Consider the following 23,042-nt stretch of genomic DNA (forward strand, 5'->3'; position numbering starts at 1 on the left):
TCCACGCTGCTTAATTGATCGCCATGGATGACCAGGTGCCCAAAGCGCGCGTCACCAGAGCAGCCGTTCACAAGGCTTGCCGACCAAGGGCCGCGCGAGCATGCGATGCTTGTCGAACCAAGAAGAATAAATGCGACGAGCTATACCCATGCACCTACTGCAAAAGTTGGTCGCCTTTCGTCTCTTCCCCTGCCATATCCCTCCTGACCAGAAAAGCTGACATGGCCAGATCGCAAGCTCGAGTGTATTTACAAAGGCCAGGATGCTGCCAGCAGGCGCTATGCACCCGAGTGAGTCGCCCATCATCGCGTGGCACGGCATCCAATTTTGAGTTGCAGCTCACGCATCGCCCCCATCTTCAGCTACGTACGACAGCTCGAGGATCATGTGAAGAACTTGTCCAATCGCCTCGAGTCTCACTCTCAGGAGTCTCAGAAAAGGCGAGGGCCAGACCCCCCGGCCGCTGCTGCAGAGGCCACAAACCCCAGCGATTCGACCTTGCCGCTGGCAGGTGACCAACAGCAGCAGCAGCAGCATCCGACATGGCCGGAATCGCAGATGGCGACTGAGAACGAAGCCAACGCCCACGACAACTACGCAGCGTCAGACTACGATGTCATCCCAACGCCGCGCAGCACATCCACGAGACTGGCCGGCGAGCATGAAGTTTCCGGCGTCAATCGCCATACGCGCAACGTCGAGTTCTACGGCACTTCGTCCTCTGTCGCCCTTCTATCCCACATTCAACGCAACGGCGGCCAGGACAGCTCGACCGCCGATGACGCACACGCCCTTCTCGTCACGAGCCTTCACAATCCGTCCTTTCATTCTCCCGACGCGAGCTCAGCACGCGTCGATGCAGGCACGCTGAGCCAGCCACTCCTCTACTCCCGTCACAGCCGAGGCTTCCTGGACAACTACTTCTCCGCCATCCACTACATTCACCCCATACTCGACAGGCAACTCTTCCTCCAGAGGTGTGAGCGCTTGTGGACCGGCGCCGAGGGCACCCGCGTCACGAGCTTTGCCGCCCTCTGCTACAGCGTCCTTGCCCTCGGCGCCCTTGTCGGGGTCAGTCCTGACGACCCTCTCGAGGGTCTGACCAATCTCCAGTGGAGCAGGAAGTTCTTCGACCAGGCCAAAACATATTGCAATCAACTCGGCATGGTCACTGATCTCGAGATGGTCCAGTGCTATTTCTTTCTGGTAACAGCCGCGTCACACGTTTCGAGCTACGGAAGGACATTTGCGCTGACTTTGGATGCAGGCCAAGGTTTGCCAGAACGAACTCAGCCCTCACTGTCAGTTTTTCCCCAGATCACAGACCATTTCGAGCACTAAAGGCCTCAGTGTGCTATATGTATGTCGGTCTTTCAGTCAGGACAGCGCTGGCCATGGGCATCAACCGAGGCCCCGGGCCCAATGCAAGGACAGATACGGCGAGATTGAAAGCAGAATCCCGGACCTGGTGGTAAGTCTTTAGATGCTACGATGTGATCCATAATTTTGTTTTTGAACGTGAACTAATGTGCTATGCTCGCCTCAGGGGGCTGTACTCCCTCGAAACGTAAGTTATGACTATCACCTTTCCTCTGCCACCACTTTGACATTCGCAGTGAGTTGTCCTTCGCGATGGGCAGGCCGGATACATTAGGAGCAGATCTCTATCACACCCGCCCGTATCCTCTCATACAGGGCTCACCAGACGCCGACACCAATCAACCCGAGCTACTCGAGCCTCCCCATTGCGCCATCATCAAATCCATGGTTGACTTTTCGCGACTGACGAGGACAGTCTGTCTTGGCATCTATCTGTCCGATTCGCCTGTGCTATCGACGACTGCGCTTGCTTTCCAGATTGAGAAGGATCTTGACCGATGGATTGAGAGTCTTCCAGAGCAGATTCGACCGAACATTTCCGCTGGCCCGCCATCAACTCTCAAGGCGGCGCGAGATCCTCAATGGGCGAAGCGGCAAAAGCTAGTCCTAACCATCCGTACGGATCTTTGCATGCTCGCGAATTCCGCGCACGTAATCTGACTGTGATTAGGGTACCATAACATGCGGATTCTTTTGTTTGGATCACTGCTGCTCAAGTCGTCCGGGACGGAGCGCGCATCGATCCCTGATGCACATGAGGCCACGGAGAAATACCTCGATTCGGCCTCCAAAACTATTGAAATTATATATCGAACACACGAGCACAACGACTTCTTCCGCACCTGGTATGTGGTCTTTCTTTGATCTATCTGCACCTCATCCTCTCTGACAGCCTCTTCAAGGTTCTACAATACCACATACACAGTATTTGCCGCCTCCATCATACTCGTGCACGTTACACGTTCGTCAGAGACCGATAACCAGTATCTACTAGAGCGTGTCGGCATGGCAATCGAGATCCTCGAGAACATGGACGAGTGCGTCGTAGCCCTGGAGGCCGCCAAACTGCTGCGCCAGGCAAAGGAGAAGGCGCAAAGCTCTGTGCCATTCACTTCCAGCCAGGCAGCCTACGACTTTGAGGGAACCATGCTCCTCAACCAATACTGGGGCCCCTTGGATCTTCTAGGCGGCGACATGGACCTGGATTTTGCCTTTCAGTTCTCGGACCTCGATGCGCCGAGCGCGTCTTGAGACGATGAGCTATCCCACGACAATACCAAACCCCATCTCAGCGTTGCACTTGCTCGTTCTCAAAAACGTTGATCAGAGTGCCAATGTGAGGCAGTATCTCGACGGCAAACTCATCGTCCTGCCTGATGGTCACCTTGGGCTTGCGGCCCGCGCCGACGCCAGCAGGCGTACCCGTGATTATGACCGTGCCGGCAGGCAGCGTGGTGCCCTGCGACAGGAAGCTGATCAGTTTGGCGACACTGAAGATCAAGTCACTGTGTACCAATATCAGTCAGTTTATCTTCGCTGGCACGTGGCTTCCAGAGGGCGATATACGTACTCGGTGCCGCACTCTTGCATGACCTCGCCGTTCTTCAGACCCCGGATATGCAGCGCTCCGGGATCCGGGATGAGCTCCTTGGAGACGATCGCGGGGCCGATGGGACAGGATCCGTCAAAGCCTTTGGAGTAGCACCACTGCGACTGGGCGAACTGGCTCGCGCGGCTGGAAACATCGTTGCAGGCCGTGTAACCGAGAACGTAGTCGAGGGCCTCGGTCTCGGACACATTCTTGCAGGCGCGGCCGATGATGACCGCGAGCTCGGACTCGTAGTCGCCCGTGTCGTCTGCCTGTGTGATGGTCGGGAGCACCGTCGGCGTGGGCCAGGGGCTGGCGAGCGAGGTGCTTGGTTTCCTAGCCGTGTCAGCACACACAGCCTCATCTATAGGACATGTTGATCGGCTCGGCTCCTACAAGAAAACGGTTGGGACCGTGGGAATCGGTGCGTCAAGTTCTTTGGCGTGCTGCACATACTGTGGGGGTTGTCAAAAAGCCAACTCCCCAGGTGATGGGATCATTCACTGCTCTCGGGGCTCACTTACATTCAGGCCAATGCATCGGATCGTGCCGACCTCGTGAGGCGCAACGGGCGAGAGAACCATATCGACCACCTCGCGCTGCGTCGTCTTCGTGCCAGGGCTGAGCACGGAGGAACCTGACCAGACGATCGCAGGCACGTCTTGACCTTTGCGCAACGCAACACCGACATCAATGGTGGCTGATTCAGGCTCACCAATGAGGACCTTCAAGGCGTTGGACTTTGGGATGAAGCGAACAAGGCCTGGAAGGGGTGTCAGATTTCGGGAGCGGCCAGGTGCACGAAGCACACATGTGAGCTGATAAGGAGCGCAGAAGGGACTAGCCAGCTACGTACGCTGAAATGACGGTGGAGACATGATGGCAGGGTCTAGATCGGGATGCAGTCCAAGTGAACCACTGGAGAGAAAGTCGATGCGCTCGAGATTCGTGGCTTCTAGGTCACTCGAAATGCCACGCGACAGCCTTTTCAATCGAACCATTCTCGTCTTCATCCTTCCATGGATCATCAATCCATGGTCCGATAGCCCTAGTGTGTACCCTCGCACCGAGGACTCGGGGTCCCCTCAGGCGGAGTGCGGGTGTCTTGGTAGGGTTCGGGATTTCCGGATGCTCCTCTGGGATCGCTGTCACAGGGGAGCTCAACGCCATGCGAACCGATCGGGCTGTGTCCGAGTGGAGTAGTCCCAGACACAATGCCATCGTCGGAATGGTACACAGGGCTTCAGATGAGTCGATCCTTCAAAGCCCGGCCCCCTGACCTGTTTGGTCTCTCAGTTCACATCACGAGATCCGAAGTAGCCAAATTTGAGCATCATCTCCCTAATAGCAGAACAATGGGGTCCAACCACGCAGCCGAGCATGGCGAGTTCCGCCAATTCCTACCAGATGTGAACAACGCTCGGTTTACGGCCATGAGGAAGCAAGATGCCTCTGGATATGCTGAAGATTTCAAGCTCAATAAGAACCCCCCCTGGCTGCACGCGGTCTACGTCCACTGGCGGAAACTCTTCCAGGAGCCTTACCGGGGGATCACAACGGATGGTGACCATCCCCCTGAGTTTTTAGTGTTGATGACCATGTCAATAGCTAATGTTGGATTTCTCCAGGGAATATTCGCCCGGATCTATTCAAGATTCAAGACGAAGGTGTCCCGATCGAGGACATTGTCAGTTCAGCAGACGCTCTGCTGGGCGTGCTCGATGAAGAGCAGCGTGCGCGTGTCAGCTACCACATTGACTCTCCAGAATGGCGATCGTGGTCGAATCCCGAGTTTCTCCTAAGCGACAAGGGCCTGCGCCTTGACAGACTTGGCGATGCGCCTCAAATCAAGGACGCCATCATGCGCGTCCTCCAGACGACGCTGTCGCCAGAAGGCTACGCCAAGGCCGTCGCCGCCATGCGCATCAACGGGTTCCTGGGCGAGCTCGTGCAGGCGCCGCGCGTGTGTAACGAGTTCTCGTACAACTTTGTCCTCTTCGGACAGCCCTCGACGTCGCGGCCCTGGGGCTTCTCGTTTTACGGCCACCACCTGTGCCTCAACATCATCCTCTACAGGACTCAGATTATCGTCTCGCCGTGGTTCACAGGCGCCGAGCCGAACCTCATCGACGGCGACGGCTCGCACGCGGCGACGCGGATCCTCCACGAGGAGGAGGCCCTCGGCCTGCGCCTCATGCAGAGGCTATCGCCGGAACGCCAGGCCGAGGCGCAGGTGTACAAGCTTCTCAGGGACCCGACCATGCCCAAGGGGCGCTGGAACCACGACGACCAGCGCCATCTGTGCGGGGCGTACCGCGACAACCGCGTCGTGCCGTACGAGGGCATCCTCGTCGGCGACATGGCGCCCGCGCAGCAGGACCTCGTGTCCCAGATCATGGACCAGTACCTCCTCTACCTCCCAGAGCAGGCTCGACTGGCGCGGATGGAGCAGGTCAAGGCCTGGTATCACGAGACGTACTTTTGCTGGATCGGGGGCTTCGGCAACGAGGACGCCTTTTACTATCGTATCCAGAGTCCGGTTATCATTGTCGAATTTGATCATCACTCTGGCGTATTTCTGACGAACGAGGAGCCGGCCAAGTTTCACATCCACACGTTATTGAGGACGCCGAATGGGGGCGACTACGGCATGGCGCTGAGGCCGTTGATGGAGGGCATGGAGCAGGGATTTGTGTGGGAAGGTTAGCTGAGTAGTACTGCATTGATAGCTCTTACGAGCGATTATTGGACGAATTTCACGGCAATATCTTTCTAGATGAGTCTCCCTCTGATTCCCGTGTAGGCAGTCGGTGGTTCGCGATGTCACCGCGAGGAACACCTCAACAAGCGCGAAACAAAAGCTCGAGCTACTGAAAGGGGTATTCTTCAGGGGTTCCCCCACCTCTGCATGATTCGGAATCTGGAGGTATCCCCCTCACTCCCCGCTCCAGTGCGCGGGTCGTCCTTTTTCGGAGGGTTGCCCAAGCCCGGAAATCCCGAATGTAGGGGGGAGGTGGGCGCAAGATCCGAAGGGCTACTGTCACCGGCATCGTGACTAGGCAGATGGAGAATCTGTGGCTCATGGCTTTTCAATAATGGTTGAGTAAGACCCGCGATGTCGCTGTTTACTTCAAAACATTGATGTCCCGGCGGTTCTTGATGGGATTGCCTGACAGTGAGAGATGCACAACTAGATCACGTCTCAGAGCAATTCTGCTGAATTACACAAAGTGTCCCGCCACTCTCGCTCTCATCGGGACAAATCCGGTATGGCCTTCCAGGAACTTCTCAAGGAGCTAACGCTCGAAGAGAAAGTCGCTCTTCTCTCAGGTCGCGACTTTTCTACAGCAGCTGGCGTTGAGAGGCTCGGCATACCACCCACCAGAGTGTGAAACCTGCTCACGAAAAGTAGAACATACACTGACATATTTCAGGTCGCTGATTCCGTGAGTGGCATCCGTCCCGCGGGCATCGAGGCGGACCTCACAACAGCCAGCTTCCCCAACACAGCATGCTACGGTTCGACGTGGGATGCCGAGCTCCTGGGTCGCCTGGGCGGCGAGCTCGCCCGCCAGGCGCGCATGAAGAGCGCCCAGGTCGTGCTGGGGCCTACCATCAACATCCACCGCGATCCGCGCGGCGGCCGCAACTTTGAGTGCGTGAGCAAGGATCCCCTCCTGTCGGGCCGTCTTGCTGGCGCCGTTGTCAACGGCATCCAGGCCATGGGTTTCGGCGCGTGCCCCAAGCACTTTGTCTGCAACGACTCGGAGACGCTGAGGCACTTTTACGACGTCAGGCATTCGGCGGACAGCAGGACCTTGCGAGAGGTCTACGTCGCCGCCTGGCAGCATCTGTTGAGGACATTTGATCCTGTGGGCATCATGACGGCGTAAGGAGCCCCTATTCGAGGCGTACGAATACGCGAGAGACGCGAGGACTGAAGACTGACGTGAAAACCAAACCAGATACAACAAGGTCGATGGAGCTTTCTGCAGTGAGAACAGGCCCTTGATGGAGGAGGTGCTCCGGGCCCAATGGGGGTACAAGGGCATCACCATGTCGGACTGGTTCGCCGTGCACCACACGGCCGCACCCATCCAGGCCGGCCTCGACCTCGAGATACCGTTTCCCATCTTCAGGGGCGCCAGGCTTGTCAAAGCCGTCGAGGCGGGCGAGGTGGCCATCGGCGAGGTCGATGCTCGCATGCTCAAAATGCTGGAGCTGCGGGACCGGACCAAGGCGTGCCACGGCATCAGCACCGAGAAGTCCATCGTCAATGAGAAGACGAACCGGTTGGCCTGGGAGCTGGCGGCCAGCGGCATTGTCCTCTTGAAGAACGAACAGCAGGCACTGCCTCTTGACCTGACACAGTCCTCTGCCGACACGGTTGCCGTCATTGGGGAGTTCGCGCGAGACTCCGTCATCACTGGAGGCGGCAGCGCTTCATGCACGCCGCAGTACAGAAGCTCACCTATCGACCTCTGGAAAGAGGCGGCAGACAACGCAGAGCGCGTGCGATGCTCTCCTGGCGTGCGGACGCGACGAATCAAACCTGTCGCCGACACTGATAAACTCGTCGCCAAGGATGGCCGTCCAGGCGCAGACGTGACCTACTACAACGACGACTCGCCCGAGCCGCTCTTGGAGGAGCACCAGGCCAATCCCGTCGTCTGGATGCTCGGGCAATTCAAGCCAGGCCTCAAGGTACCTGGGTCCCGGCTGAAGATCACAACCAAACTGACACCGTCCACGTCCGGCGACCACACCTTAGCCATCAGATGCACGGGAGCGTTCACCCTCAGTGTCAACGGCGAAACCGTCCTGACGGGCTCAGACAAGGGCATCCCGACGGAGCAATTCATCTTCAACCACATCCTCCTCGAGACAGGCACGCAAGTATCCATGGAAGCCGGCGTCTCTTACGACATCCGTCTCGACATGGCCGGCCCTCCCGAGCTCGTCATCGGCGAGCCAACCCCCTACGTGGCAAGCCTCTGCTTCGAAGGCGTACGACGAGCAGCAGGCCATCGCCAACGCCGTCGCCCTGGCCCGCACGTCAGGCGTCAGCGTCCTCTACGCGGGACGCGACGAGCAGTACGAGTCGGAGGGCTTCGACCTCGACGACATTCGCATGCCGGCGAACCAGGCCGCCCTCATCAAGGCCGTGGCCGCCACGTCCAAGAAGACGGTGCTCGTTGCTGCACTGCGGGAACTCCATCGACGTCAGCGCTTTTGTCGACGACGTCGACGCCGTCGTGCTCGCGCACTTTCCCGGGAAGGAGGGGGCGCGGGCCGTCGTCGACGTGCTGACGGGCGCCGTCTGTCCGAGCGGCCGGCTGGCGACGACGTGGTTCAAGACGCTCGAGGACGCGCCGAGCTTCGGCCACTTTCCGGCCCGCAAGCTGGAGGACGGCAGCGTGCGGATTGAGTATGCCGAGGGCGTCGAGGTCGGCTACCGCTCTTCGCAGGCGGCGGCCGGAGACAGGGTCAGGTGGCCTTTTGGCTTTGGCCTGTCGTACACGAGTTTTCAGTATGAGGGGCTCGGCGCAACGGCGGAAGAAGACGCGGAAACGGCCGTCTTGCGATGCTGTGTCACGGTCAAGAATACCGGCCGCGTCGCCGGTCAGGAGGTCGTGCAGCTGTATGTCTCGCCGGCAAAAGAGACGGCCGTGTCGCGACCTGGGAAGGAGCTCAAGGCTTTTGACAAGAGCATGTTGCAACCGGGCGAGTCGAGGACGGTCGAGCTCGCGGTCGATCTCAAAGTAGCGTGCAGCTACTGGGATGAGAACGAGGTCGCCTGGAGGATGGAGCCCGGGACGTATGGTGTCTTGGTCGGGGGACATGCTGTGCCATTTTCCGTCAGCAAAGGGTCGTCATGGACTCATCTGTAGAAAAATAGACGCGTCTTTATGCTCAACCAAGGTAGTTTACATCGTGTCGTAGTTCATCCCTACAACATGTTGTCAGTCTTGTCGACATGCAGTGAGAGGCCTCGGCCGTGAGTATAGGTTCGAACGCTGGAACAACAGCCACGATCAGACATGTTTCATGGAACACAACACATCACAGGTCACCTTGAAAGCATCGGAAAAGAATAACAGGTAACGTCAGGGTGATCTTCAATGGCATGGTATTGCTGGCTACAGCTACCCGCCGGGTAGTAGTTCATAAAGCCGAAAACTCGAAATCAGCCCTGTACTCCGTTTGTCTCATGCTTTGCACTCAACACCCTTTTTGAAACCCTGTTTGCTCCCCCCCGCCCCCATTGACCTGGACTAGAAAACATGAATCGTCTACTGGCCAGCAATGGCGTGGGCGCGACGGCGGTCACGCTCCTCGGCGATGGTGAGCTTGACACCCTTGCCCTTGGGCAGGGAGATCCAGGGCTTCTCAGAGCCGATGACGAAAACGTTGCTCTCACGGGTGGCGAAGGTGTTGTCAATGGCATCCTTGACGTGGATGATGTTGAAACCACCGTCGTGACGCTCACGGTGAGTGATGACACCAACACGACCCATGTTGCGGCCACCGGTGACCATGGCAATGGCGCCCGTGTCGAACTTGATGAAGTCGGTGATCTTGCCAGTGGCAAGGTCAATCTTCACCGTGTCGTTGACCTTGATCAGAGGGTCAGGGTAGCGGATGCTGTGCAAAGAACATAACGTTAGCATACGTGAGGGGAAGGGAGACACATACAGCCGCATAGATGGTCGCTCCAATCTCGTCGCGGGGGGTTGAATGGAAAGGCAGCGAGGCAACAGGTGGCAGCAGCACGCTTGGCAGCAGCAAAGCCGAAGCGCGCTGCGCGCGTACGGGCCGAGAGATCCAGCCTGACGGAAGAGGCATTGGATCTCTTTGCTCTTTCCAGTGTATTCATCATTTCCCCCCCGAGTCGACCAAAGCTTGATCCAACGGCTGAATGATGTCTTACGAGGGCATGATTTGACTCACGTCCTGGCATCGTGCGTGACCAAGAATGGGACTCCACCACGGCCAAGCTGGACACGCTTGACCTTGCCGAGCTTGTACTCGGCCTCCTCAGCCTGGATACGGTGGACGGTGAAGCGGCCCTTGATGTCGTAGATGAGGCGGAAGTTCTCGCCGGTCTTCTCGATGGTGATGACGTCCATGAAGCCAGCGGGGTAGGTGATGTCGGTGCGGACCTTGCCGTCAACCTTGACGAGGCGCTGCATCATGATGGAGCGGGTCTCGCGGAAGTTGAGCGCATACTTGAGGCGGTTGCGCAGGAAGACGATCAGGGGCATGCAGTCGCGGAGCTTGTGGGGACCGGCCGAAGGGCGGGGAGCGTAGGTGCCCGACAGCTTGTCGAGAAGCCAGTGCGAGGGCGCGCTGAGGCGCTTCTGGTGCTTCTTGCTGTGAAGAGAGACAAGTCAGAATCCCGTTGATACCAGCTGCGTACCGCCCATTGACAATGGCAGTGCCGACGAGGTTGGGGCTGCGAATGGCGAGCCCGTCATCTCGAAGACATTGCGAGCGTCAAGTAGAGGGCGAGATCGTGGTGAACTTACAGTCCCTTGCCCATCTTGACTGTTAGTACCGAGTCTGGTGGATGGAGTTTGTTGGTGGTGAAGGTGAGGTCGAAGGTCAAGTCCACACAAAAAGTCGGGCTGTACACAAGTGTGGTCCTGCCTGGGCGAGAAAATTCTTTGTGGAGGTAGGTTTTCTTGCCCTGGACAGGCGGGACTGCTTGAGAGCGATACTATTGGTCGTATTATGTGGGCCCGTGCCGACCACCTTTGACGCCCACCACAGACTGACCGAAATCGCCCCATCCATCCTCGGTGTAGTGACCGAGATCCGAACCACCGCGAAGAGAGGCGGTGCTGGAGCACATCATCCACAGATAACAGGGGATGGACAAGACATGATCATGCGAACCAAAGGCGTCGAGGAAACTCTTTCACGATTGATCATTTCTACAAACGGTACACACAACTGCACGGAACGCACTCTATCGGACATGTGAATCGACCCAGGCAGTGATGCCGTTTTCGAGTCTCCCCCCTTCTTGTGCCAGAAGCGACAGTTCTCCATCTAGATCATTTCCATTTGCCGTGTTCCGTTGCCGATCCGTTTTTTTTTTCTACTCGCCAGCCAGTCGTAACCTGGCCACGAGGTCGCAAATTGAAAGTGCGCCGTTCGTTCATAGGACGATGCCAAGCGCCGGGTATTTACCCATCCTTGGGTCCTGAGTACCATGAAATCAAGTGAATGGCCCCGCAGGGTACCATGAGTCGTTCTGCGATACCCTCCCTGTTGACAAAAGAAAAAGCAGCTTGCATCAGAGGCTCATCGTCGAGATGAGGCGCTAACCGAGCAGCAAGCTAGCTCGCCCAACCGTCAACGGCCGGGCGTGGATTGCTCTGAGGTCATAGAGACACCAGATCAGAGTCGGATGCCATGTGTCGGCCAGGAAGGTCAGATATCTCTGAATCATCAAGCAGAAGGCGAGAAATGTCCATTTCGCCAACACTTCCCATAAATGCTGTCGTCGAGGCCTCGGTCAGCTCGAATGGTTGCGGCACAACGGGCAGTTCCTCGCTTTCCATTGGCGACACGGTCCAGCGAGTGAGGTCTTCCTTCCATGCTAGTTGGGCAATGGATCCCTGGTGCGCCTGGCGTGGCTGGGAACTGCTGCTCTCCTTTGCTGTGTTGGTCGATGTGTCGACACTGTCGTTTCGCTCCTTGAGCTCCTTGAGATGCAAAAGACCCCTTTCGATCCTTTGGTATACATCTGGGTACTTGTTTCGCACTCTGTCTCTCAGGTCGGTGGGCTGGCGGCCTGACAGGCTGAAGCGCGGGTCGCGCTGAATTTTGGTCCATGACGGTCCGTACTTGTCGAGCCCTTCCAGGATCTGCAGGTCATCTTGTTCCGAGAAAGGACGTCGCTCCCGCCGATGCGACTTTTTGAAAGGCCCGTGGATCCCGAGTTCTGCCAAATCTTCAATCTTTTTCCGATGCGCGCGGCTCTTCTTGTGCTTCACCACTGTCTCGGCATCATTGGTATTCTGCTGACACTGATCTGGGTCGAATGCTTCGTCAGGGTCAATGAGGATGTTCTCCGAAAGAAGGCCCGTCTTCGCCTTTCCCTTGGCCTCCGCAGGCGGCGTGGGAAGAGGATCGACCGACGCCGCTGACTTTTCCTTGCCGTTCTTCCGAAGCTCTGTCGGACAGCACGTCCTGAAGCGATCCTTGAGATCCCCCGCTGTGCGGCTGTTAAAGTTAAACTCGGGATCGGCGAGAATATCTGTCCACTTGCCCACACCGTGTCGATTTACGCCGAGCAGCAGGTGTGTGGTCTCTGATTCTGACCACTTCCTTCGGGGCTTCATGGCTTTTTTTCTCGTCTTTACGTTCCCCGGCTTTTGTGACTTCGAGGGCTCCACCTCCATCGGCTTGTCTTCGTGTACCTGTGGCAGTTCCCTCGCCGCTGGTTGGCGCTGCGCCGCATCGGGGTCAGGTGTATCGAATTCGGTGGAAGAGATGGGAGGAAACAGGGCGGCGTTGGGCGGAGGTTCGTGTAGTCCGTTGATGATGGGCGGCATGGGTGGCAGTCGGGTCTGCGACGCTGCCTTTTGTTTTTTCACTGGCTGTGGCAGATGCATGAGGTCGTCCTTGTTCGTCATGGCTCGGTGTCTCTTTTTCGATGCGGGGTCGTCTTTTCCCTCAGGCCCGTCGTCGGCTTCCTGGCCTGGAGCATACATGTGGCTGGCCTCATCCGTTTCGCCGAGGAGCAACCTCAGCGGGATGCGAGGAACATTGGCGATGGCACCCCTATCTGTAGTGGCGTCCCCATCCCTCCTGGGGTCGCGCAGCGTCGCTCCTACATCGTCATATGCCCCCGCCGTCTGTGATAGGGAGCCATGGTTGCCAGTCGGCGGTGCGGCACCAAGAAGCTCGTCTCTTCGACCAGCCGTTGGTCCGAGGGGTGTCAGCCGATTAGAGGCTTCGGGGAAAGCTTCGGTGAAGGGAGGAAGGTCGATGTGTCCGAGCTGAGGGGTTGTCGCATCGTTGAGCAGGTGGATAAGGCGTGGTTCGATGAATGCCATCGTGGGCGGAAGAAGTCGGCTCTTGCATCGAGGGAAACCTGCGGTTGAGCACGGAGGCCAAGAGAGGGAGGAGGAGGGCACAATGAACAGAAAGGATGTGCAAGATATAAGAACAGACAACAAACTATGAAGTCGTAGAGAGCGGGGCGGGTATTTTTGGCCGAAGCAGCTGCGTGGTCAATCAAGTCCGGCTCCTGACGGCACACGTTTTGCTCCGCGAAGTCATTCTCAGGTCGAGGGGCGACACGGCACAGGTAGGCAGACACCTACTCCCAAGTCGGGAGCAAAGATGAGGCAAAGAGGGCACTGGCCGAATAAGGTTGCCTTGGCGCTCTTATCGAAAGATGTTTCACGCTACCAGAGCTTATCAGCACGTGGGGAAGGCTTAAGTATCAGTCCACTTGACATGGACGGGAGGGGCTTGGACTCGGAACTTGGGGGCTTGCAAGGTGGAGAGGCACAGACTTCGCCTCTCGCCCCCTCCCCCTAGCAAAGAAGCAAGGTACCGTACCGTCAGGCCAGGGCTATCCGGTTTCGGGTGTTGACTGATTTAGACGTCTGAACAACAGTGGAGAGACACGGTGGGGAGACTCTTTATTATTAGAGGGAAGACCGAGCCAAAACCAGAGAGGAGACTGAAGTGGCTTCATCGTGTTTGTTGTTTGCTCGACTGGAACAGCACCTCGTCCCTCCGATACTTGTCAAGCTTCATCAACTTGCGCTGTCGCCTCCCTCTTGTTCTGCTAGCCCGTGTTTGTCCTGCAAGGCTTTGTTTGTCCTTGGCTGTCGGTTGACTCTGACGTTGCCCGCCACCCGTCGCTTCTCTCCTCTACGTCCATCCCATTCTCGCGTAGCACAGCACCGAAGGTGCCCCGAAAGACGGAGCAGCAGCAATGGCCTCTGCTCTACCAGGTTTTCCCCGGACAGTGTTCACCATTTTAGAACCCCTGTCGCTGTGCGTCTACATATCTATTTTCTACTGAAATGTGGGATGATGTGGGCAGTGTACTAGTACTGACACGCCGACAGGGTCGCAGGGTTCCTTGGAGTCGTCGTAAACCCGGACAAGTTTGTCGCTGATCAGATAATCCGGCAGACCCCGCTTCTGCACTCGGACAATGGTCGCATGGTGACTTTGCAGCTGGGAAACCTCTACCTCCTGCTCGCCATGATCGGTGTCGCGGTCTTGTCCTCCACGAGCGAGATCAGAGTAGTACGGAACTACCTCGTCGCGCTGTGGGTGGCCGACCTCGGGCACTTGTGGGCTTGTTACCATGGTCTGGGGTATGGCAAGTTTGTCGATGTTGCGCAGTGGAACGCCATGACATGGGGTAACGTCGGCGCGACTGTCAGCATGACTACATTCCACCTACTGCATCGATGCCTGCTGACTGATGATGCAGGCCTTCTTGTGCCTGACTCGAACGGCGTACCTGCTTGGGCTCTTTGGCCCAGATGGTCTGCCTCAGAAGGTGGCAGTGAAGCGACATTAGACGAGTTGGTTTTCCTTGAGGCTTCCGAAGCCAGGATCAAGTCTGCAGGGTTGTGTTTGCTAGCCACGACACCGCGGCAAGTCGAGACGGTTTGTCGCTGAACGCCTAGCATGAATCATGGCAGCACAGAACGACGGGGCATTGCGAGGCGGAGTGGGCGATGACCAAGCTGGAGTGTGAGGAAGGCGCAGGGCCAGCTACCGCGAAGAAGACGATATAGGCATATAAGAAGTTTTGCGTCTTGACCCGGAATGAGGGTCAAGTTGAAGACGCTCGTGAGGGAAGGGGTGATGCATTTGCCAGCCGTGGGTCCAATGAATTACAGCACCGCCATGCCCCCTCACCATGTCTAGGTACCTAGCCACGTTGAGTAAGCCACAGGTAGGATGGAAGCAAGGCAAATGTTCAGTCTGCTTCTGAGTGGACGGGCCACACACAGCAAGAAGTAATGTGCTTGAACCCAGGCATTCTGTGGCACCAAAGGTAGCTTGCAAGGGTAAGGTCCCTTACAGGTAGTGAGGTAAGTAAGAAAGAAGCAAACATCGATACCTACCCTGCCTCGCATCTGCCTCGCATCTGCCTCGCTTGCCTCGCAGTGCCAGGCCGAGTGCCGAGCTGCAGCTACTAGGTTGTTGCTCTGAGACTGGAAAGTGGGTACGTACCTGCCTCTCCGCAAGACGAGGGTTACTGGCGCCTGAGGCGTGAAGGCCCGCCAGAAACAATAACCCTAGAGGGTTAGGGTCAATTCTCTCACGGTCACACCAGCTTCACACTCTCCCGTCAACAAGCAATCGAGCTGCGCAGACTAGAGCGTTCATCACCATGCCGCGAGCGAAATCAAGTCGTGTGGCGCCCGATCATCCCGTCCAGCAGCAAGAAGGGCGTGTGACGCGGTCGCGCCAACGCGCCCCCAAAACACAGCCATCACCACCACTTCCCCCATTGCGACGCGTCAAGCAGTCCAAGGATGGAGAAAACCCTACGGAATCTACCAATGAACATGGAGGGGAAGAGGCTTCCGAGCCCATGTCTTCTTATGACCCGCCAGCTCGACGTGCTGCGCCCATGGTCGGGGATCGTGCGCAAAGCATCAACCTGGACAACATCCAGCCCAGCATTGCAGCCAACAGTGGTGAGCATGCACCTTGTATCCACGAAATCCCGAGAGCTTGACTTTGCTGACTCGTGCCAGACTATGACGCCTACTCTCAGTCGAATGTAGATGATGAGGAAACAGGTGAATTTGCTTGAGCACTGTAACCAGCAAGACCGGTTGATTCATTCCTCTCTAGAGCCATCAAACCTGCGCCACGGGTCGTCACCAGGCGATGAGAGCGAAGAGGGTATCGACGATCCAAATCAGCTCGACAAGGAGGATATCGAGCTACAAACTCATGTCTTGCAAGACATCAACCAGGCCTCGGTGGCTCTGGTCGACCAGATCTTTAGAGACCAGAGACCGAGACTTGAGGTGTGGAAACAACTGATCGCCGTCCACCGCCACCCGTTCACCGAGTTCCGCCGCATGTACGTCGATGATAGCGTGCCATTTATCGATAAACAGGATTCAGCCGATCGTCTAGGCAAGGACGATCAGCAGCGGGCGCAAGCCATATTCGCATCCGTGAATCTGGCGAGTTTACTTGACGAGATCTGCAGCCTTTCACTCGACCCGACAGCACTTCTCCAGCGCCTGGACCAGGACTTTCCTGCCCCTTTCATACCCTACTTCCATGAGATGATTGACGAAGGTGAGGAATGGAATGTGGACGGTAAATTCGTCAAACTAGCGCTTAGCATCCGTACCCAACGCCTGATTTGTGCCATTGAGAACAAACAAGATTTCGATATTGAGAGCGCTGTGGCAGCTATATTCTCTATAGATGACGATGCTCAAGCGTCGAGCGAACTCCTTGCCCCGGAGAAAATGAAAGGCATATGTTGTCTCAAGCAACCTCTGGAAAATGCCATCGCTACTGCTTGTTACGACAGGGTCAGAGATATCCTCGAGACGGCAGGTAAAGCCCGAAGCACAGCAGAAATTATACCACATCTCAAAGAAAGGTTTCCCGCAAAGGGTTGGGTTTCGGACCAGATCGACTGGGCATACGAGCAGTTTCAGAAAGTGCAGCGAACCATCCAGGACATCCTACGCACCGCAGCGAGGAACCGCGAACCGTCGAGATCTGTCGCGGGCTCAGAGGGCTCGCAAGCTTTTTCTCAGGCCTCGCAACAAGTTATACGCCCTCGGACGTAAGCAGGCTCTCCGTCTCCCGTGATTCAGTAAATAACATTTACTAACCACATACAGATCCGGACAACAGCTGCCCATCACCAACAGCGCTGTTGCCCGATTGATGCAGCTTGGGGAAGCTGCCGGCGTGTCTCAAGATGCCTACGGGCCTGCATCCTTTGGTAACACTTATGACGGCCCACGATCTCCGCGGTATGGCCGAGACAGTCCCCTCAATGTACCTGGCTCACCGACCTCGACAACAAGCGACATGTACGAAAACGCCATCCTCAGACAGCTTCCCTCTTCGAGCCGGCAGACATCCTCTCAGGCGCGCGTTGTAGGATCACAAACTAAACCAGCTGCCGCCTCCAGCTTCCCGTCCGCCAACAGCAACAACGACGGTAAAAGGAAGCGAGCACGGGCCCAGGACGAAGATGTCTTTGAGACTGATGATGTGGACGACGATTTTGAGCAAGACGAACGAGAGCCCGATGAGCGTCGGCGCGCCGAGGACCGACGTGCCATGCCCCCACCACCGTCGAAACGCTCGCGTCATGACACGCTGCCCTCGTCAGCCACTCTCGTCGGCTCCTCTGCACCCGTTCCGAAGCGTCACGCCGTCCCAGACCGCAGCCGAACCTCCGATCAGCGGGATCCCTTTGGTGCGAATGACGAAGATGGACGCAGCCACACTGCGTCCTCCTTTTCGAGCTCCGCCATTCCCGCCGACTACCGCGCCATCCAGATGCGCAACCGCAACAGCACCCCCACGAACTCACGCGTCCAGCACCGCGTCCCCTGGTCCAACCGCGACGTCAGCAAGCTCATCGACTTCATCGCCACACTGGGCTGCAACTGGAGCGAGATCGAACAAGGGGCTAATCCGCACAACGGGCACAGCACCAGAGGCATAGAGCCCACGACGTATGACCCGGAAAGGCACTTTGAAGTCCGCCGAGGCCAGCAGGCGATTCGGGACAAGGCGCGCAACCTCAAAGTAGACTTTCTCAAGTATGTCATCCCCCGCTGTCCCTCACGTGCGTCCGTATTGTCTGCCGACAGAGCACCAGCTAACGCACGTCTTAGAGCGGACATTATCTTACCACCCGGTTTCGACGGGGTCCTCCTCGGCACGAAGGAGATCAAGGCGCTCACGGGCCGTGGCAAGAACCCGTACCGGCGCGAGCGCGATGTCGACGCGGATGGAAACGCCACCAACACGGAGTTTTACGAGGATTAACGTCGGTCGCTTGGGGTGGCTTCGGATAGGTCTTGGCGAGGAATTTGGCACGGAAGGGTCTTCGTCTAGCATGTTATGGACCCGAGCTGTTTCCTTCTCCAGTCGAAGCGAGTGATGAGACAATACTTGTCTTCGGGGGGCAGGGTTTCTTTTTTTCGCGAATACCCATCGGGCAATCATGTTGCTAAGACGTTCCTAGACGACAACAAGAGGGTTGATATCCGGCACGAAAAACGCCAGTGTTCTGGATGGGACTATTGAAATTCGATAGCTAATGGCTGATGATTCACACAAGGATGGAGTCCTCTGAACACGGGAGCACGATAGTCGAGTAAACATCTCAATTGAACTAACACAGGAGAGAAATATCAGGGCCCTCCGTCTGGCCCTCTGTTTTTTACACTCCGTCAACCATTTCAACCCTTCCATCGTCCATCCTGAGGGCTGACTTGCGCCACCGCAAACCGCATCATCCCGACTGCAAGACGACAGGGAGACCATGGGCCTCCTGCCTCATCTTTCCATCGAGTGGCGTTTGCACTATTTGTTCGGGATCCGTCTATGACCGTACAGTTTTGTAAAGTTCATCAAAGTATGTGTGGCGAAAGGAGTGTAACGCATGAGATAGGTAAAAAGGGGTATGCTACATGTTGCCAGGCACCCAGGTGAAGGAAGCGGTGGCAACTGCAGGAGAAGGGGAAAAGAGAGCAAGGAAAAGGATGGAGCAGACTCGAGTAGGTCTGTTTGTGGTATCGACGGTGGGGTTCTCTTGCAAATGCCGAGGAATCATAAGCCGTCGTCAGAAAAGGCCAAGGTACGGCCATGAAAAGCGCCAGCCCTCTGGAGAGAAAAAGTAAAAAGAAAGCGAAACAAGAGAGGGCGTTCGTGATCCAATTAACCGCGGATGGCTGGTTGTCCATTATTGTCCAGAGAGGCGTCAGGGCTCTATCGCCGGCGGTTCGCGGGATCCCTGCTCTTGAGGCGGGATGTCCTCCAGCCCTCATACCATTGCTCGCGGCTGGCCTCGCGAAGCTCAGCCCGCCATTCGGTGAAGACGGCTTCTTTGAGCTTGTTAAAGTCGCAGTGCTGCTCGTCATAAGGGTCGGCAAACCCCCAGGGAAACTGCCGTCCGGCAATTTCAGGCTCATACAGATCTGGGCTGATGATGGAAAGAGGCAGGAAGGGAGTTTCGTCCTTCTCTTGCTTCTCCTCCTCCTTGGCTTTGTGGCGGCGGATGGATTGGCCGGACAGTCTCTTGGCCGATGGCGAAGACGGCACGGACCGGACCGCCTCGTCACCGCCTTGGATTGGCAGATCATCGTCTTCGGGGGACTGATCGGAATCATTCTCGAGCGCGTCCTCGTCCGCCTCCTCGATACGGTCCGACGAGTCGTCATCGTCGTCGCCCATGCCGAGAGCCTCCAGAGGGTCCAGGTTAGCTTTCTTCAGGCTGTCCCAGACAGCCTTCTTCAGAACTTGCATATGCTTTGTCGTGATGGTGTCGGCTTTGGAGACGACGGGGATGACCGTCGTCTTGCCCTGCAGGGTACGCAGGACTTGGAGGTCGAGATCCTCGTCGAGGCCACCGGACACGCGGTTGAGAAGCGGCTTGCCACCGTGGCCATTGGCTGAGGTGACCTTGGCGGACGCCAGGTTGCGGTCAAGCCGGGCAGGGTCAAGAACCATAAAGGCAGCGTGAATGTGGGTATCTTGTACGCCAGGCGATCGCACAACCTTCATCTCCTCGGCAAAGGTTTCCTCGAAGCGGCTTTCCAAGAAGGCCGACATCTCGCGGAGCTGGAGATCGACGACATTCTTCTCCAGACCCTCCGAGTCCCAAAGTGTAAGGCCGACACGCTCCCCTTCGATTTCCGTCTCGAGGTAATGGGGGATAAAGTTACCCGACGCAGCCACTCGGGGTGCTTCCTCCTCGATCTCGCCGCGGCGTGATCGTTTCTTCGGAGGGAGCGCTAGACTGGTTTTCAGAAACTCGAGGAAGGAGGTCTTGCCGGCGCCACGTGTGCCGATGATGAGGATGCTGCCGAGGGAAAGCAATGTGAGCGGGGTGAGACACGGCAAAGCATGGCGAACATGGCAAACATGGCAGATCGGTGGGCCGGGAAGGGAAGGGAAGGCAAGCGGGCGGGGCATCGTTGACTTACTTGAAGGGCGTGGGATCCTTGCGTCTCCTGACCCGCCTAGGGCTGTTGATGGTGCTGATGGCACTGCTGGCATAGCTGTAGCGGCCACGATGGGTCATGCTCTCGGTGCGAGCATAGGGGTCGTAGGCGTTGCTGGGGATGGGAGGGACGGGGGGAGCGCCGACGACGCTGTAGGCGGGCTCCATGGAGGGACGGGAGGTGGTGTACATGCCGCCGCCGCGGTGATCGTCGGAGTAGACAGAGCCGGCGTCGGTGCGCAGGTCGGAGGGGATGGAGTTGGAGAGAGGAAGCTGGTCGTGGGCGTTGTAAAAGTCGGGAAGCTTGGGGGGATTCCTGGAGATGGCGGCCTGCTGGCGCTGGCGTTCGAGTTCCTGCTCCCTCAGGGCTTGGGCTTTCTTACCGCCCTTCCCCAGGTCACCGGATTTACTGCGTCGGAGCAACATGCCTAGGCTGGAGCGACGGACGGGCGGCTGGCTCATTCTTTGGTAAAAGTGCAGCTGGCCGAGATGGCATGAAAGGACAGACAGTTTCAGGCTGAGTAGTCGCGATGAGAGGGTGGAGCTTGGCGGGCAAGCGAGAGACAGAAGGGTGTGAAGCGCGACGTCAATTGACGAACCACTGGGGCGGGACTGGGCTTGACTTATGACGAACCCGGCTGAGTCTGGTGGCAGCTGTCGTTGCTCGCTGAGCGAACAGGCTTTGGGTCGGTTGGTGGGGTTCGACTGGTCGCAGGATGACGGATGGCGGATGACGCCGTGTCGGCAGATGCGTGGGTAGGGTCGAACGAGGGCGCGTGTGTCTCCCAGACCGGGTCGCAAGCAGACGGAGAACGACGGGTCAATGTCCGTCGACCTGGTGCACCTGCTGCAACAGTGAGGATAGGAACTGAAATGATGCGCAGCAGGGAAGCGGCAGCGGGCTATTTAGGCAATCGAGGGGGGTGGAGGTCGACAGTGCGTCGCAACGGTGAAGGCGAAAAGGGGGTAGGTAGCAGAGAGCCGCAGGGCGGATTGCGATTATGCGTGGGTTGGTCGCAATAAGGGGTTTTGGCGGCAGCGGCGCCGTCGCAGGGTGGGTGCTGTTTCGAGTGAAGCTTGGGCTGCGTAAAAAGCCAAGGCAAGTGAGGGAGCGCAGTGCTGAGGGCACGAAGTTAGGTAGGTAGGCAGGAAGACCTGGGGCGGAGTCGCGCGCGAAAAGTAATGGGAGGGCAATGTGCAGTGCCTGGGTAGAATGAAGTGATTAGCCAGGTGCCAGGAAGTTGCTTGTCACGGAGAGCAGCGCGCGCGGCAGCAGGTCGATGGATGGTTGCGATTCGCAGAACGATCGAGTGGTTGGGGTGGGAGCGAGCTCGTGGGAGCGAGCTCGTGGCAGCGGCACTAGGCAAGTTGGAGGGTTGGCCAATGCCGGCGCCGGGACCTGCCTCCTTTTCCACGCCATGGTACTGTCTGATTGTCTAGCTACTAGCTGACAGTCTAACTGGCTGTCTGACTGTCTAGCTGGCTGGCTGCCTGTCTAGCTGGCTGTCTGACTGTCTAGCTGGCTGGCTGCCTGTCCTGCTTGGATGGGTCAAAGGAACTGGGTTTCGTCGCCAGCGGGACAGTGGCGATCGTCCGACGCGACTACCAGTAACCAGACGAGGTGCCCAGGGCGAGCCAGATGGGACGACGACGATCCGGGCTAGGGCTCCCAAGAATCGGCCGGTCGCGTGTCTGTGTCTGTAGGGGGGGGAGTGGTAGCAAAAGCAGTGTACGTACCAATTGTTCTGACGTCGTTGCAATCAGATGTGTGACTCGGTTTGCATTGACGATGGACAAGCCGACAATTCGAAAGCGGTGCAAGGCAAAAAGGAAGGTCGGGATCTGATACCGGGCTTGGGTGGGAGGGCGAGTGATGAACGCGTCAAGACGAACGGTGAGACAAGGTGCAGGCTCGACGTGGAGTGGGCGGTGCAGCGTGTGGTTCAAGTCTAAGTGTGACGGTGGACTGTGGACTGTGGACTGTGGACTGTGGACTGTGGACTGTGGACTGTGGACTGTGGACTGTGGACTGTGGACTGTGGACTGTGGACTGTGGACTGTTTGACCTGTGGGCTGAGGAGCGGACTGTGGACTGTGGACTGTGGACTGTGGACTGTGGACTGTGGACTGTGGACTGTGGACTGTGGACTGTGGACTGTGGACTGTGGACTGTGGACTGTGGACTGTGGACTGTGGACTGTGGACTGTGGACTGTGGACTGTGGACTGTGGACTGTGGACTGTGGACTGTGGACTGTGGACTGTGGACTGTGGACTGTGGACTGTGGACTGTAGACTACCTGATGGACTATGGCCCGAAGGTAATGGCCAGAAACGAAAAGGCGAGAGTATAGTGTGCGGATGCAGTTTCGGGACAGGTAAGGTAGGAGCAACAGCAAGAGAGGAGGCAAGATAGGAGGAAGTGCCCAAACAGACGTCAATGTGAGAGCGACGGGACAAGATCAGAGAGAGAGATGGGCACAATCCGAGTCGCGATCACCTACATGTACATGTACAAGGTAGCTCAGGTGCTAAGGTACCCTGGCTCCCAGGTACCTAGGTAAGGTACTTGCAGTAGGTCGGACTCAAGTGGTTCAGGTCCGCTGGCAGGATGGATGGATGGATGGACGGGGGGCAGCAGCAACTGATGAGACGGACGGAGATGGGGAGGGAAGGGGTGGTCCTGAGATCGGCAACTGCCTTCTCTTCGTTACCTGGCCTTACCATGAGTAAGGTAAGGTGCGATACGGGACCATTACAATTGGATGTCGCTGTCCCAATATATATATATATATATATATATATGTATATATATATATATAGCGTATATCTATACAATCTCTATATATATATATCT

General features: G+C 57.2%; 9 protein-coding genes across 9 annotated transcripts; 5 read left to right on the forward strand and 4 right to left on the reverse strand.

The window, feature by feature from the left end:
• Positions 1-23: 23 nt before the first annotated feature.
• On the forward strand, positions 24-2,631 carry VDAG_02539 (uncharacterized protein; the record flags this gene model as incomplete). The annotated part of the gene is made up of 7 exons (XM_009653192.1): positions 24-165; positions 230-290; positions 363-1,273; positions 1,378-1,471; positions 1,617-1,996; positions 2,051-2,225; positions 2,283-2,631. The coding sequence occupies 7 exons, from the start codon at positions 24-26 to the stop codon at positions 2,629-2,631; spliced, it is 2,112 nt and encodes a 703-aa protein (XP_009651487.1).
• A 37-nt stretch (positions 2,632-2,668) lies between these two features.
• On the reverse strand, positions 2,669-3,846 carry VDAG_02540 (homoprotocatechuate catabolism bifunctional isomerase/decarboxylase; the record flags this gene model as incomplete). Its single annotated transcript, XM_009653193.1, has 5 exons — positions 2,669-2,885; positions 2,951-3,304; positions 3,365-3,423; positions 3,493-3,731; positions 3,825-3,846. 5 exons carry the CDS (start codon positions 3,844-3,846, stop codon positions 2,669-2,671), a joined length of 891 nt encoding a protein of 296 aa, XP_009651488.1.
• Positions 3,847-4,323: 477 nt separating this feature from the next.
• VDAG_02541 (uncharacterized protein) lies at positions 4,324-5,675 on the forward strand (the record flags this gene model as incomplete). Its single annotated transcript, XM_009653194.1, has 2 exons — positions 4,324-4,531; positions 4,597-5,675. 2 exons carry the CDS (start codon positions 4,324-4,326, stop codon positions 5,673-5,675), a joined length of 1,287 nt encoding a protein of 428 aa, XP_009651489.1.
• A 388-nt stretch (positions 5,676-6,063) lies between these two features.
• On the forward strand, positions 6,064-8,859 carry VDAG_02542 (thermostable beta-glucosidase B; the record flags this gene model as incomplete). The annotated part of the gene is made up of 7 exons (XM_009653195.1): positions 6,064-6,071; positions 6,163-6,235; positions 6,280-6,354; positions 6,403-6,857; positions 6,934-7,975; positions 8,064-8,143; positions 8,196-8,859. 7 exons carry the CDS (start codon positions 6,064-6,066, stop codon positions 8,857-8,859), a joined length of 2,397 nt encoding a protein of 798 aa, XP_009651490.1.
• Positions 8,860-9,063: 204 nt separating this feature from the next.
• On the reverse strand, positions 9,064-10,600 carry VDAG_02543 (40S ribosomal protein S4-A). The gene is made up of 3 exons (XM_009653196.1): positions 10,498-10,600; positions 9,920-10,342; positions 9,064-9,613 (listed from the first exon to the last, which is right to left on the reverse strand). Exons 1-3 carry the CDS (start codon positions 10,509-10,511, stop codon positions 9,262-9,264), a joined length of 789 nt encoding a protein of 262 aa, XP_009651491.1. The 5' UTR covers positions 10,512-10,600; the 3' UTR covers positions 9,064-9,261.
• Positions 10,601-11,358: 758 nt separating this feature from the next.
• Positions 11,359-13,038, reverse strand: VDAG_02544 (MYB DNA-binding domain-containing protein; the record flags this gene model as incomplete). The annotated part of the gene is made up of 1 exon (XM_009653197.1): positions 11,359-13,038. One exon carries the CDS (start codon positions 13,036-13,038, stop codon positions 11,359-11,361), a length of 1,680 nt encoding a protein of 559 aa, XP_009651492.1.
• An 893-nt stretch (positions 13,039-13,931) lies between these two features.
• On the forward strand, positions 13,932-14,751 carry VDAG_02545 (uncharacterized protein; the record flags this gene model as incomplete). Its single annotated transcript, XM_009653198.1, has 3 exons — positions 13,932-13,993; positions 14,068-14,620; positions 14,656-14,751. The coding sequence occupies 3 exons, from the start codon at positions 13,932-13,934 to the stop codon at positions 14,749-14,751; spliced, it is 711 nt and encodes a 236-aa protein (XP_009651493.1).
• Positions 14,752-15,353: 602 nt separating this feature from the next.
• VDAG_02546 (uncharacterized protein) lies at positions 15,354-18,007 on the forward strand (the record flags this gene model as incomplete). Its single annotated transcript, XM_009653199.1, has 4 exons — positions 15,354-15,663; positions 15,724-15,768; positions 15,824-16,784; positions 16,843-18,007. The coding sequence occupies 4 exons, from the start codon at positions 15,354-15,356 to the stop codon at positions 18,005-18,007; spliced, it is 2,481 nt and encodes an 826-aa protein (XP_009651494.1).
• A 329-nt stretch (positions 18,008-18,336) lies between these two features.
• On the reverse strand, positions 18,337-20,648 carry VDAG_02547 (Sep4b; the record flags this gene model as incomplete). The annotated part of the gene is made up of 2 exons (XM_009653200.1): positions 18,337-20,045; positions 20,170-20,648. 2 exons carry the CDS (start codon positions 20,646-20,648, stop codon positions 18,953-18,955), a joined length of 1,572 nt encoding a protein of 523 aa, XP_009651495.1. The 3' UTR covers positions 18,337-18,952.
• Positions 20,649-23,042: the final 2,394 nt, after the last annotated feature.

The sequence above is a fragment of the Verticillium dahliae genome, genomic scaffold (assembly GCF_000150675.1).
Source record: "Verticillium dahliae VdLs.17 supercont1.4 genomic scaffold, whole genome shotgun sequence".
NCBI classification, from domain to species: domain Eukaryota; kingdom Fungi; phylum Ascomycota; class Sordariomycetes; order Glomerellales; family Plectosphaerellaceae; genus Verticillium; species Verticillium dahliae.

Bases quoted from the DNA above. Each gene is read 5' to 3' on its own strand.
- VDAG_02543 (XM_009653196.1), bottom strand. The intron at 9,614-9,919 runs GTGAGTCAAATC...TTCTTTGCACAG, and splicing joins GTCACGCACGATGCCAGGAC to CATCCGCTACCCTGACCCTC.